General features: G+C 42.6%; 2 protein-coding genes across 4 annotated transcripts in view; one reads left to right on the top strand and one right to left on the bottom strand.

Moving 5' to 3' along the window:
• Positions 1–3158, bottom strand: part of tbxas1 (thromboxane A synthase 1 (platelet)) — a 76259-nt gene extending 73101 nt beyond the window's left edge. Inside the window, 1 exon segment of the mRNA XM_049007871.1 lies at positions 475–3158. The gene's annotated coding sequence lies outside the window, so the exon portion shown is untranslated.
• A 1317-nt stretch (positions 3159–4475) lies between these two features.
• hipk2 (homeodomain interacting protein kinase 2) overlaps positions 4476–15833 on the top strand; it is a 59691-nt gene continuing 48333 nt past the window's right edge. The window contains exon 1 of one of the 3 annotated variants that reach the window (XM_049007595.1): positions 4476–4881. In XM_049007595.1, coding sequence (XP_048863552.1) covers positions 4863–4881 — 19 coding nt within the window. In that variant the 5' untranslated portion in view covers positions 4476–4862. The remainder of the gene's footprint in view (positions 4882–15833) is intronic. The other 2 variants (XM_049007596.1, XM_049007594.1) reach the window with 2 other exon arrangements.

Here is a 15833-nt window from a genome sequence, read left to right on the forward strand (position 1 = left end):
TAGCATAAGTAAACATTACAAGTACAAGCATCCCTTCAAGGCGAGCGGTAAAGCTGGTGTAACCGTGGCAACCACATCTTTATGTGGACAAAGGGCAACACCCTTTAAGTACTTAAAAACCTATCCTACTTGTTTGCCAGGTAGCACCTTTCCTGGACTGAAACCATATCTTAGTTTACTTAAATGCAAAAACTTGGATACTTAGCCAAAGATACCTTTAACCCAGATGTTCCTCTCAGTACTGACCACAAACATGAGCTGTGGGCTGCTTTTAAATTAATCTCATTATCCCACTGCACTCATAAATGTACACTGGATCAGAATTGTGGAACCAAGCATAGTCATAAAAGATTCAAGCATTCAGGCTGGAAGGCACTCAAACTTTTAGTCAGGGTCACCTCCACAGACATCGTATGTAGTCTGACTATGAAGCATGTCTTATCATAAAGGGTGGTCACATCCAAGTATACTCACCCTGCCTAAATTGTCAGCTTGTTTCCATAGGGATTTCCAGGCGTTGTTGCAGTGGAGGAATCAAGAGGCTTGGAATTGGACCAAATAAAATTTTATTATGGTGTGTGTAACAGAGAGATTTACAGTGTACCAGGAAGTGAGCATCATCTGAAGAGATCAGAAATCCAGTTTCCTTTATAATACATAGGAAACTGAGGGTTGGTGGTGGGGGGGGGGGGGGGGGGTGTGAGAGTCCCAAGGTCACCCTGTATCACTGTGGTGGGAATTACTGACATAAAGAGTTAGGGAAAACCTGCTGGAGCTCATCAATGCAGACAGATTGCACAGGTCTGTCCCTGTATAGAATGACAAGCTCTCCTCTTCATTACTTCTGAAGTTTTAAAACAAGGACAACATATTGGCAAAGAAAAAAAAGGGGGAGGGGGGTCTGAATTCTGTAAAAATATAACATTGTGTAGTTATGACCAAGAACCCTAACCTACCCTTCAACTTTTCACCATGGGTCGTGCGGATTACCCATGAGGTGCACCGCACATTAACAGGCTGTAGTGAAAGCTGGACCAGCCATTAGGTGTGTGACCAAGATGAGGTTTACACTTAACGTAAAAACTAAAAAGGTTATTACTCTAAAAAGATGTGTCTTCCATCCTAGAAGTCATGAAGTTGTTATTTTGCCAATAATATGTACATTTAATCCAACCTGTACAACCCTCGGGCTGCTCTCATGCTGATATTAAGTTTTCCACAGCAATAATAAAATACACGGAGGCACAACTTGTTCATTAAACCTGAGTACATTGTGTACGAGAAGCATTCAGGACAAGCCAGACTTCTGTCCACATCTGTGATCCCTCCCATTAATCTGACACATGTACAAACTTTTAAACACATGAACACAAGGGAAATCCATCCATTTTCCAAACCGCTTATCCTACTGGGTTGTGGGGGCTCTGGAGCAATCCCGAAAGCAATGGGCAGCCCATCACAGGGCACATTCACACACCATTCACTCACACGTGCACACCTATGGGCAATTTAGTAACTCCAATTAGCCTTAGCATGTTTTTCGACTGTGGGGGGGAAACCAGAGTACCCAGAGGAAACCCCACGACAACATGGGGAGAACATGCAAACTCCACACACGTGACCCAGGCGGAGACTCGAACCCAGGTCCCAGAGGTGTGAGGCAACAGTGCTAACCACTGCACCACCATGCCGCCCCCACAAGGGAAATAGCAGAATAATTTCAGAATTTTCACCTCACATCTCTTGACACTGAATAAATTATGATAATAATAATAATGTCTGATTCACAAAGAATGCTCTGTATATAGCAAAAAGAACAAAAGATATTGTGCTGCTGGTAAAGCATTACAATCTCCAAAGAACCTCTAAGTATTTCTGCTGGTGAATATTCATTAATTATTTCATCCTGAGATTGTAACTTCACATGCAAAAAACGGGACACCGTTCACAGTGTTAAGCAGCATTTGCATTGCTGTTAAATAAAGGTATTGAGAAAAAAACAGTCCTTTCGTTGTTTTGTGCATATTTATTACTGCTCTTTTGTCGGGAGAAGGGATCTGAAATACATTAAGAACAAGCCAAGACAGGACCAAAGTCAGATGTTGACCGTTTTCTGTCAGACAGCGTCACAGAGAATGTAGTTCTTCACTAAAAATGAAATGCTAAGGTTTTCAATCCTTCTCTAAAATAGACGCTGTACTGTCAAGACAAATTCAACTTTTTCCACACACCAGTTAGATCTTACGGGTAACGGGTAGCAATGCAAAAAGTCAGCAGAATACTCCTTTTCATTAAAACCATGTCGCAATATGTCAGGCATTCGTCACGATCAAAGCCGGCAGCTTCTGTAAAACTGATACAAGTAATCCAGTGTAGGATTGTGTATGAGAAGCCGTTGCTACCACGAATTTCACGAATCTCAATAATAAATGTATTCCTTCGTCAAACACGGGACAAGATGGCAGTGTCACTGTATGGTCATTTGATGAAAACAGGCAGTCTGGGACGTTAATGCCGGATCAGACTAACCTAAAATAAAGCGGTCCTAGTAAATATAACCTGAGGGACATGTGCCAAATAAACGAAAATAAAAAAAAATCCTTAAAACTGTAAGCTGTAAAAGCAGACTAATGCTGCTGTTTTCTGCAAAACTCCAGAACAGTGTTTACCAAATTAATCCGAACACTTTGTACACCTCTATAATTCAGTAAAGCTACATCATTTATTGCTTTTGTAAACGCTTCGGTTGAGGTAGCAGTTCATTACAGTTTAGAGTGAGTACTATCTCGCACAGCAGCTACACAGGAGCGACGGAAACAAGACCTCATCCACCGAGACAGATATCCAACAATCGACAATCCTATCCCCAACAAAATTTCAAGCAACGTTAATGTGCTGCTGAAGGAACTGGTATGCTACCGATAACCGCCTTAACAGTATGATAAATAAATACACTGTAAATAAATGTTACTAAATATCAGTACATGATACTATATTGCAAACATTATGAAAGCCAACGTGAGTGTTGTTACTGCTGTCTTACCTCCTCGTCAGTTTAGATGATGAGGCACAAGGTTTCATTAGTCTTAGGATAATTGTAGTCCAGTTTTTGAGAACTACAATTGTACAGACGCCTTATGGTACTTGTAGTTTTAATTTTGACTGAATTTTAGTAAAGTAAGTTGTATAGCAAGACATTTTCTAGCTCTACTCTTTGTTAAAAATCGGTTTTTGCAACTCCTTAATTCTGCATTTCTCTGATCAAGATATATTTAAATAACACTTCCCACAAAGCGGTAAAAGCTAATGCATCAACACTGGAACTTAAATTGCAGAAGTTTTTATTTTAATCCATTGAACCAAAGCTGCTCATCACATTTACCACATTTATTATAAACATACATACAGTAAATAAATGTAAAAGTTGTTTATCCAATAATACTTAGGCTAATACTGGACCATTTCGTGTCGCTATTGAATGACGTAATAACTACTTTATTATATAATTAGTGGCAAAATGATATTATACGGCGGCACAAACCAAGGCAAGAACTGTTTTATTAAATCATCTTTCAGTAGGTTAAATGCAGATCTTGATTTGAATGATGAAAAAAATCACATTTGATCGCTATCGAAAAGAACTATGTAATTTACAATGTTGCTTTTCATATGCTTGACGGGAATTTACTGGAAATTTACTGTTACTCCAAACTCAAGTAATTTCTCAAGTTGCTGGTATATGGCAGATTACTCACATCTGTGAGAGCCCTTGTAATCCGATTCCGGTTCAGTTCATTCTGTGAAAATCCAGTGTCGTCATTGATTCGTTTATTACAGGCCACATACATCGCTTTCAGATCCTTTCAACCACGTACTGTCATCGTCCAAAGCTTTTTTTTAACGAGCCTATTAAACATCGCATAATTTTCATTTCCTTGTATTTATTATTGTTTTAGATATATGTAAACTGATTATAGCCAAACTAATACAAGTAATGTCTATACAATGTTAACTGGCTAAAATGCCCCCATGATAGTTATTAAGAATATTATAAATTATTTATTTATTTAAATCTCAGTCCCACTGTGAAATATTAGTTAAATGGCAATAACATGTGTTATGTGTGTGTTTGTTTTGGCGTTTCTACAATAATAAACCAGCACCGCAGATTTTCTGTGATTTGGCACCTTGCTCGCTTGTCTTTGTACGCTGTATTTTATACCTTCTGATAAATACATTTTAAAAATTAATTAATTTTTTTTACCAGCATAACCGAACCTAAAACATATTTATTTTTTTCATTTGCATTTTATTTTACAGTATCCAAAACCGACAGATGAAATGAACTTGACTTTTATCATATTAATATAAATCCTGTTCGAGGTTAAAAAGGCGCATGTCCAAGCGTAAGTAGGTGAACACTAGCATTCACTGACCATGTACAAAATGTTTAAATCCCTCCGAATTTTCTCCGAACCGTGATCGATGCGATAGTCGCTTGATTATCCCCAAACTCCCTTCGCTTTTTCTCCATTGCAACTTTTGCAGGGACTCCACAGACATGTCGGCTGCCAGCTGAAGTAAACCCTGCGATTGGGTTCAACTTTTGACCCGAAAAGAAGGCCGGTTGGCGATCGGCGCGGGGTAGCGCCCAGGATCTGTCTCAAATGTTTGTCCTCCGGAGCGGCCGGTATATCGGGGTCTCAGATGAGCATTTTAAATGTTCGCCTTAACTGAAGAGCGGGGCTGGTAATACGGGACACCACGGCACTGTCAACGGCTCAAAATGGCAGATTTTTATTGAGTTCTGAGCTGAAACCTGCCCGCATTTTTTGCCATGAGTAAGAAAAACCCTTGCACCGATGGCCCCCGTATCCGAAGGTAAGGAAGCTTGGAGTCGGGGCTTTCTCTCGGCCGCTTTGGCCATCGGGCGCCGCTACACCGAGGGATGTTTGTTGGCTGCTGACCCCAGCTAGCTACATGCCGGACGTCTGAGCGCTGCAAATCTGCTTTGTATGAGCCCCAACCGTTCATTTATTTTGTCGCATGTTTATTTCGTAGACAGCGTGTCTATTTGATTGCAATTTCGCAGTGTGGCAACAATTAGTTTTGCTTATCAGTTTTTTCTTAGTTATCCCTGAAACAATAATGGACAGTGTATGAAAAACGTTACGTTCAACATGGTGTCCTCTTAAAAATACTAGGTATTTTTTTTGTTGTTGCTTGAAATATAAAATGTACTATGATATTGACATTAGTTAAATGAGATTATTGGAGGGCGACAATGCTTAATAAATATCTACATAGCGACCATCTCCATAGGCATACATGAATGTATCTTAATCTGGCTCACTGGCTATTTTTAAATGTAAAGCTTGTAACTAAGAATTTTAGTTTGCAAATAGAGAGTTCTACTTATTTGCTCAGGCTATTCTCGCTGCGATTTATTTAAACCCCAAAACTGTGGCGTTAATCTGATGTATTTCTGCTGCAGTGTGTTTCCGACGAATCTATCCGAGGAGACGCTGATCCGTAAATTTATAAATGAATGTGTATTTCTAAAAATAATTATTTTGAACGTGTGGTCTTGGTATTGCCTATGCATATAGCCCTCTATATAGTGATATGCTTCCTATTCCATAAGTCGCTGCAGCAATCAGGTGTTTGGTTTCATTATTTACACAAACGGGGAGGTAATCCTCTGAGCTCCTGCATCATTATGTAAAAGGATAATTACGACCTTTTTACGTGAGATGACTGTTATCAATTGATGTTTACGTCCAATAACAAAGAAACTGACTTATGTAGCAGGCGTAGGTCCCTATATTACAACATTTGGTATCTCTGTGATACGATCTGACCGAAAAACAACGGCATTAGTTGGCAATCTACGGAACATGGTGCGGAAAATGGCTTGTGCCGGTGGGGATGCGGGTGGGAAGATGTGTGATTATTCAGGTTTAGTCCCGGGATCGTCTGCAATGTAGGATGACACAAGGTTTCACGATGTTTCACGGTGTCTCATGGCGTTGACCGCTGCGCCCCCTGCTGACGGACCCCGCTGCGCACCCTGCCGGCGGGGACCCGGGTGCTTCTGCGCGGCAACCCTCTTCGGATACAAAACATAACATTCCCTTTAGTTAAATACTTAACATATTGTATTTTCCCGAAACCTCTCGCAACGCAGAATGCTGGTAATGAACGATTGTCGCGGTATCTTCCGCAACTCCATCCAGCTCACTCTCAGACACAAAAACTGTATGTACAATCTGAGACACAGCAGAGCGGACGGCATCATCACTCACAGAACAAGGTTTTTCGATAGCTTCTTCCCCGCCACAGTCAAACTGATGGTAAAACAAAACAAATGAACATGTAAAATAATAACCCTACGCTCTCTCACTTCACTGGTCATGTGCAATTAAAATCATTATCTGGAAAATAGGATGAATGTGCAATATCCTAACTGTGCAACAGGATAAGAGGTGCAATATTCTAAATGTGCACATAACCCTTCTATGCAGTTATGCAATAATTTGCAGTACTTATTGTATTTAAAATGTTCTTTCATAGTTCGTTCTTGATTAGCTCCTTTGTGTAGATATTACCATCTTTTTCTGTAAATAAGTGTTCTATTTACTTGACTCTGAGAGAGCTCCACACAAGAATTCCACTGTGCCTGGAATGTTGGTTTTATGCACAAATGGCAAATAAAAATCTCGTATCTCATAACTCTTTAACTCAGCCTTAATCTACTGAGATCTTGAGCATTTTCAAATAAATCATCGCAAAGAGGATCTGGTTGCATTTTTGATTCTCTTGCGCTCAACTGTAGATTGGAGATTTGCCTCTGGGCTGCATATTTGACCTACAGACGTTTAGTAGTGAAGCCAGCAGGAGAGGCATCAGTGTCATTTACATATTTACCTGACTCTCCGTCCCTGGAAAATGCCGGAAGGCTGTTCACCGGTTGACATTGACAAGTGACGACCCCTTAAAAAGACGAAATGTTTAATTCCCTATTGTTCTCAAACATGGAGGGGAGAGCTGAATTAACCTCGGATGTGTCACACGATTGTGTGGCCCTTAAGTGCAAAAACTGTGTCACAAACATGTCACACAGGCTGAAAAGTGGCACAGCCACCATTGTGAGATCCTGCAATGATAATGAAAATAATAGGCATGTTCTCTCTCCTGGAAAGAAAGTCATTTTTTGCTGAGTAATAGTAGTTAACTCAAGTTTAATATTCAACACTCCCACTAGGACTGGCCGAAAACATTATTGCTTTTTTTTTTGTACAATGTTAAATGCTAAACCAACCATCTGTGACCCCCTGTGTTTCTACCAGCTAGTTCATGGTTTGAAAGAAAAACATCTTGTTCTCTCAGTCTGAATCTGAAGTCCCCGGGTGACAAGTGTATCTCTTACAGTTCTAGTTACTTCTAGACAGTGAGGATCCAGAGTGATGGTCTTGCCATCTGCTGCAGACGGTATTATGTTTTTATTTAGCTGGCTGTATTTCCAGCCATCCAGGGTGATTTTCATTTGGAGATGGACCAGCAGTGTCCATGGAGCCCTTCAGCCTCGTCTGTAGTGAGGTGTTCATATTAAAAAAAAAGTTAAGAGCTGGCACCTTGCTGGCAGATAATTAACTGAAATTACATTTCCTGCCTCTCTCAGGCGCTGTGGGGAATTGTGAGAGGAATTAATTGCTCTCTGTCGCCGTAAGCTGACGCTGCAGGGGGGTGTTCAGTGCTGAGCTGGGCCATCCGGCATTAGGCTCAGCCATCCGGATCAGAGCTGGGGGGACGAGAAAGACCAGGGGATGCACTAACGCCGCTTAAAAGGTGAAGGTGTGGTTGGGCGGGTGTTTTTATGGGGAAGAGTGACATGGACGTCTTTTAAGGTTCTGGCAACATCGCCCCCCCTTCTGCCCCCATCTGTGTGTTGCGATGCAGGCCTGTGTTACGGGCTGGACTCAATGATGGAGCCAGACGCTGACATGCTGTAAAGCCCAGTTTAGTGGCGCATTGCTGACCCCTCCGGCTCACCCAAAAACATCTGTGCGTTGAAGCTAACAGGATGAAATATGAAACACGGCAGAAAGCCCCTCCTTCACCACCTCAAGCTGTTTTCAGCTGTCTCCAATGAAGCAGTTAGCATAGCCTAAGAGTGGAGCTTCTCAGCAACCACTCATAAGGTCCATCTGGTGGCACGGTGGCTAAGGAACCAAACTTATGATCAGGAGGGTGCTGCTCATTCAGTGGTTTCCGAGTCCTCAAAACAGCCGTGATGGTCTTTTTAACTGAATTGTTTTCGTGTATTACTTGGTCAATTTGGTTGTTTAACTGGCAGTTTGTATTGATGTGACCTGCAGTCAGCATGTAGACTTGCTTAGAGACATTCTGCTGTAGCTCTGTGAAAATCTGAGGGAGATGGGTGGTTAGCCGCAGTTGAGTAGCAGCATGTACACTATTGTGTTCTCCGCTGCATTTGAGCATTTTTCTCAGTTTTTTATTTTTATTTTTATTATATACAGAAGCTTTCTTGCTTAGAAACATCGGGTTTTATCAAGCACTTTATGCATCTTTGATCCTCCTCTCTCACAGCCTTCTCACTTCGAGGACTTGCGTAGAGGAGCATAGTTGATCTGGACCCTTCACGGAGTTCTCACAGTTTCCTTGGTTAACGGGTTGGGCTTTGCATCAGTGACGAATGAGATGAAAGTGGGCATGGCTGGCTGATCCTGTGGCCAGCATCTTGTTCTGGAACAGTAGCTCTCAGTGTCCTGGTGGAGCCTTTGGCTTGGGGCACCACCGAAGCAGAACTTAAAGGCCAACATGAACAGGAGACAAGGTGGTGGTGCATATGAGAGGACTGTATGGGCATAAATTGGAAACTGGCTCTGAAACCCCTTCTGTGGATTTAGTGTTCAGGGTTTGTGTGTGTTGTGGCATTAGATGTGTATTTTTGGCTGTTGCAGTCTGACCCCCCCTGCCCCCCCTCCCATCGGAGGGTGGGGGGCAGTTATGCAAATATTGTTCTGAAAATGAAATGACATAGGAGTCCAGTAATCTAGAGGTATTGTTTTAAAGACAGAAATTCTGTTCAGAGGGCACAACATTCTTATGAACTAGGGTGTGTTTTTCTTAGAAAATTATGCAGTTACATGCTGGGAATCCTGAGAATGCTGTTTTCAATGGACTGTGTGTGTATGTGTGGGTCTGTATTAACCACATTATGGAGACCAAATGTAGGGACCTGTTACTTTTAGTCTTAGTTTGTGTCCCTACAGTCTAAACCTAATTTTTATAGAAGTCAGTGATTGCAATCTAAAAATTTGAACAGCCAAAAGCCATGTGTTTTGTTTGGTCACTTATGGCTTGGTTTGGGGCTGCATAGGGGTTCAAGTTGTCATAGTTGGGATTAGGGTTATGGCCACAGAAATGAATGGAGAATCTCTCTAATTATAGGAATCTACAATGATAGGAATACACATGTATGGTGGTGTGTGTGTGTGTGTGTGTGTGTGTGTGTGTGTGTGTGTTTATTTATATATAATATACAATGTTAGGGCTGTTAGATAAATATTTAATTGTGATTAACTATGGACAGTTGTGCGATTAATCACAAACTAATCTCAAATTAAATCAAGAATTTATTCAACTTTTACCATTAAGGGATTTTTACAGGTGTTAATATTCTTATGAATATTAGAGTTAGCAAGGCATGATTGCTTTTTGCAAATGTATGCATTTAATATTGGAAATCAGTTACCAACAATAAACAACAAAGATTGTCCAAAGATCATCAGAAACCCTTCATCACTTAAGAAAATCTCTCAAGACCAACAGCAGATTGGCACGCTGCTATTACATATTACTTAGTCATATAACTAGGTATAGGCCAGAGCTCCAACGGATCCAACGGAGAAGAGGGTTTGACATATGATTTTTAATGCGATATCGGTATACGAGTATATGCAGTTAACACAAAAACAAAACTTCAAGTACTTGCCAAAAATAAAGAAATACATTTTTTTTTTTGGGGGGGGGATTCTCAATTTTAAATCACTTGGATGCGTAACAGCGCAAAGGTGACTATCACAATATTGTTCAGTTCTGTAGCGATAGTCTTCACCCTCTACCAAGTTTGTTTGGCTCTGCAGTTGTCTGCCTTTCACTCTCCACCTCACTTCTTGTAACTGTGCTGACTGAGCAGTGCAAAATGTCCTACAATGTTTACAAAAAGTATATGAAAGAATTACGAATCCCAATAAATTTAATAAGCCTACACCCAATCTTGGACACTGAATAAAACATACCATTTGACCGGAGATATACTCTCGTAGAGAATGACTTTGAGGAAGATGTAAATTATACACTTAAGACATCACAGAAGCATGCGACGGACTGCCTCATTCACATATATTTAAAGAAATACCTAAATAAAAATAATTTATGGTTTAATATAATTATTTATATTTACTAAAGTATTATAATATGTTAAGACATTAAAACGCGAATGCGTCTATCGTACTGAGAAGAGCCGCAGAATGCATGGTATTTAACACTAGATGTACTTCGGTGGTAACTCATTTCACACCGACAGTAACTGCAAATAACTTTGATGTTGTCAATGGACCCATCTGACAGAGTTTTGAAGCTGAACCTGCCATTCAAAATACCTTTTTCTTTTGTTCATTATTTTTCCCGAGCTGCCATTCAAGTCAACACATGTTAATGCATCAACAATATATAGTATGTCTGTATGGGCGTTTTTCCACCGTGCAAAGTTCGGTACTTTCGGTACGGTACGTTCAGTGCTTTCGCTTTTTCTTAGAAACCAGCTGGGGTACTTCGTTGGTACTTCGATACTTTTGGGGTGGAACTTGCAAACGTATTTGCTGTCGATTGGTTATGCAAATAGCCTGCCGCTGAAGCACAAAATACAACTGACATCTTTTGAAACACACAGCGAAAAGCGAGAAACGAAATAAAAAGCAGTCGAAACAAAAATATAAAAAAAGGAAAATGGAAGGATGGACAAACACAGGCTTTAATCGCCATATGGTTGGATTAACAGATCTAGCGGGATTTAGATGGCACGACTCGAAATAAAAACGTATTTTCAGTAATAGCAAGCCGCTTGGAAGAAATGGGGCACACGCGAAACACTGAACAATGCTGCTTGAAAATCAAAAAAATTTAAGCAGGACAACAGGAAAGTGAAGGATCACAATAACATATTTGAATCCAGCGAAAGAAATGCCGTGCTTTGTGATGATGTCAGTCAGGGGTGGTCACTGATGTCATTTGCGTCGGTACCAAGTTTTTACGACAGTGGAAAACCGACACAAAATAAGTACCGTACTTTATGGAAGTACCAAAAGTACAGTACCTGGTGCGGTGGAAAAGCGCCCTATGTCAGCACGCCTCTGTGCTTGGTTCAGGATGAGGGTGTTCAACATAGCATTCAGTAAGTAAGACCTTGGAAAAATGTCCTCCAAAGTTTAAAGGCCTAATTAAAAAATACTAATAATAAAGCCAAAAGGATGAGTGATAGACTAGAGGAACACCTTCTATTGCTAGATCTTTCCGCAGAGATGAGCCTCCTCTCCATATCTGTCTGTGCGAGGCCTCTTCCTCCTCTCACTCTGTTTAGCTTTACTTCATATGTGTAAGGTCACGGAGACATTTAGCAGAAGAAAAATCAGATTTTCCCATGATAAAGTTGCCTAAATCCATGCTGTAAAATGATTTAAAGCCTACTGGTTGAGTTGTGGTTGCGTCTTTTGATTAAAAAAGGCTTTCTTCACTTTCCTCGCCATGTTAACAAAATCACAGTGTCCTGTTGCGAAAGACATGGCATGACACACCTGTCAGGGCTGTGCCCCCAGTGCATTGTGGGAAATGGAATGGTGCCTTTTGATGTCCCGCTCATATGTGTGTTAGCCTGTCTCCCCAATCCTGCCCAGTTCTATGTCCCTGTGTTGTCCCCACTGTTGGTCTTGAGCGCTTCTCTTGGAGAACATTTACTTCATCCTTATTCCCCAGGCGTGCATCGGAGGGGCTGGGGGGAGGCATCTGAATGGACGTCTCATTCATTTTCCATCCCGATCTCCTCACAGAGGCCTTTGCTTTGTCAGGGAGTGGAATTGCTTGGGCTGCATCGTATCACCTCAGTAAACCCCTTACTAATTTAAACTCTCGCTTCTGGGACCCTCCCTCAGAAGATGGGGGGCATTTTTCATGCAGTAAACAAGACTTACTGTGTGTTTACTTCCCAGTAGAGTGGTTTTGGTGACTGTGTTCTTTGGACTGGGGTCCAGTTGGGGTCTGGTCTGTGAAGGGATGAGTTCATGCAATTAGGCAGAAAATGCTAATGTTGGGGGGGGGGAGGGAATTTTGGCATGTCCCTTGGCTAATTATAGGTTACCTGGGGGAGTGGAGTTTGATCATGTCCTTTGGAATGGTTGGTTATAGTTTACTGGGAGAGGAAGGGAGCTCAAGCTCAGACATCAGTTGATGAGGGGCAGGTGGGGGCCGTGCTTTCAGAGTGAGTGAGTGTGAGGGGGAAGGGAGGGTGGGGGGCTGCTTTTGACAATGCCTTTCCTAATAGTGGTAATTGTGTAACATAATGCCTTTGTGTCCAGGATGGTGGGAAGAATGCTTTTAAAATCCGGTCTGCTCCTGGTGCTGAGGTTTTACAGTGTGTCCCTGGTGGCCAATGTGGACCCATCCTGTTCAGAGCGGGCTGGTTACACCCCAGGGTCCAGCTTTGACACCTGGGATTCACGTCTGCCAGCTCATACCGAGGTGCCAGGTGGTATCGTGTCCCAGCCTGGGATGAATGTCCGTCTTGAGCATTGTAGCTAGGGATGCATCGATTTGCAATTTTCTTGAATTTTTTTGGCATGTACAATCGCCCGATACCGATGTTTTCCGATACCGATTTTTGCCCTGAGAACCGAAAATACATGCAAAAATCACATTTTCTTCACCTCAAGACTTATTTTCATAACAAACTCTTATTAAACTTTACAAATTCAAATAAATTCAACTAAAATAAATAAATCTCCAACTACAACTAAACAGTAAAACATTCTTTAAAGTAATACTAGGTGCAGAAAGTAAACGTGTGTGATGCTTGACGTCCCGAAAAGTAACGCCTATTCGGTATTCTATATTTTGGGCTGAGGTAATTTATCAGATTTCTGAAGCCTCCATCCTTAACTACAGAAAATGGCAGGTCATCCAGTGCTATGAATTCCATGATTTTCCTCGTAATTTCACTGCTTATATCAATGAAGATAGGTCAGACTGCTGGCTCGTAAATAGCTTCGAACATGCTTTGCTAACTTCTTCAAACAGCTTGTTCCCTGGGGTGATGTGTTTTTAAATGTCTTATTAAATTTGTTGTGTTAAATGTCTTTGTATTGGTTCCCCCACGGTGTACCTGGTACTTGCTGCAGATAGCGAATTTTGCGTCCGCTTGGCTCACTCTGAAGCATTTCCAAATTACGGACATTTTTGCATGTCTGAAAGTGCGCGTGACTGTGCATATGATTCGGTGCGCATGCGCAACATTGATTCGTACTTGGAAATACGTGAAACTGATCGGCCGATCACAGATCAGTGATTACTGCTCATCTGAAATCAGGTGAGCAGGTTACACATGCTTTAGGGGTGCATAGTCCTTTTGTGAGCCCCCTCCTGGTGGTTGTTTTGGAGGACGCTTGGTGCTATGGGGCCAACGCTTGGGGGAGGGCGGGTGAGTTTACAGGAAGTGGATAACACCTTTGCTCAAGCATCGTCCCAAGCAAATGAAACACCCCTCCATATATCGAGCTGGGCCCAGATGCTTTGGACTGGGGGAATGAGAGGGAGAGTGCTTCTCTAGACTGTGTTAACCACTTAACATCTCATTGGCACTAGTAGGTGACTGTACTCTGTGGGCACCCACTGTCAGGACTATCTTCACTTAAAATGCTCATCTTCTGTTGACATAATCCAGAGTTAGACACTGAGTTGGGAATCTTCGTTCCTAGCTGTATGTCTCGGCTCTGTATTCATGTCAGTGTGGGTTTCGGTCTTATAATCCCACTGATACTGAAAGCTTGAAACCTAAGCATTTTCTGAATCCTGTCTGCACACTCTCAAACTGCTGCTGAGTGAGGCTTTATGTAACTCCCCCCCCCCCGCCAAGCTTCCTGTCTGTGTTATGTGAGCTTTTAAGAAAGGACAGACACTTCCTGTTCTCCTGCTGTAAGGCTGTTCCTCACACTACTGGGGTTCAGCCAGGTGTCTTCCGGAAGCTCCCGTCTGAATAGCGTGATGGGAGCGATGTGAGCAACTCTGTCTGAGGATGGGACGTCTGCGATGGCTTGACAGCCTGCTCCATAGCTGCAGTGTTGAGCTTTGTGAGGACATGCCTGGGATTCTGAGATGGCCTCCTTTTGCTGAAGTGAGGCTAAGCCCTTCCCTGAGGCCTGTGGCTGGGCAGTCCGTGGTCCTTTGTTTGCTGGTTAAACAGATGCCTCCGTTTGGGAAATCCGTCTATGCCGTGCCGGGATTCCTGATCATGTGTTCTAGCAGGTGCATGTCCCCGTCCAACCGTCAGGACCTCAGGTGAATGTGCTGGATCGCAGCTAGTGCATCTGCGTGACTATGGTGGAGACCTAATTAACGTGAATGTTGCCCTTCTGCCCATGCTTCAGGCCTTATTAAAAGTAGCATGTTGCCGTAAACGGTGCTGAAGGAGCATGTCTCCCCGCAGCTCCCAGGTGGAATGCTTTGCTTTGTTGGAAAAGATGATAATTTACTGACCTTTCACAGTCAACTGATCCCACCATCCAGAACCCCCCTCCCCACAAGGGCATCTGATGATTAACATTCCAGCATTTCTCTGGCCGAGATCTGATACCTTCCCAGCTAAATAAACAGCAGTGCGGTCTGCACTGTTTTGCAGGGCATGTTAAACACAGTTTTTGCAGTTCAGACTGGAGGGAGCTGGCCTTCCGTGCTCTCATTTTCTTGACAACTTGTAAGTTTGAGGCATTGAACGCCTCACAATGAGGCAGACTAATCACGGTGTCGTGGGACGGGGGGGGGTAGTGCTTTTCGCTAGGGTGTGCATCCCATAGATAACATTCTGAGCGCCTGACCTCTGAGGTGTTTATTTGGTTTGTCACATATCTGCCAGTGAGTGACTCCTTGTTCGCTGTCTGTGTTGCGTGCAGGCTTTATCCATTTCCTAAGTATAGCTGTGGTGGACTTTTCACCCGGAGCACGTGCCTGGTCTGAACAATGAGATCTTTGGCTCCATCTTGATATGCCTGTTAGTGACTGATTAGTCTCGGAAGTAGACCATCAGAAGAGGCTCTGGGTGTTTTCGATTATTCTGGGAGTGCCCCCCCCCTCCCCCCCCCCAGGGCCTAGTTCAGAAGGAGTGATTAGTGAAAATATTCAGTGTAGCCTGTGGCAGTCTGCAGTGATGGGATCTGAAGTATTTTTAGTGTGAAGTCCATGAGTAGACGGCCGAAATCCAAAGAGTGGCATCTGTCCCAGTATCTTAAGTGATTATCTTGGGTCCTATTAGCCTGATGGACCTTTTGCCCTGTGTTCCTCATCAGTGCTTTTGGGATGTGGGGGGCAGCTCCAGAATGCAGCCCTGGCAAACTTTCCATCAGTTAGCAGTGTTGCTTCTGTCTCCTGAGGCTTGGAAAAGCCTTTTCCACTGGCATATAGGAATCATGCCGTACCTGACCCATACCACGAAGAGACACTTGTTACAGCACGGATCCAGTTCGCTTCAGTTTTCCACTGCAGAT

The sequence above is a fragment of the Brienomyrus brachyistius genome, chromosome 3, assembly GCF_023856365.1.
Source record: "Brienomyrus brachyistius isolate T26 chromosome 3, BBRACH_0.4, whole genome shotgun sequence".
In the NCBI taxonomy this organism is placed as follows: domain Eukaryota; kingdom Metazoa; phylum Chordata; class Actinopteri; order Osteoglossiformes; family Mormyridae; genus Brienomyrus; species Brienomyrus brachyistius.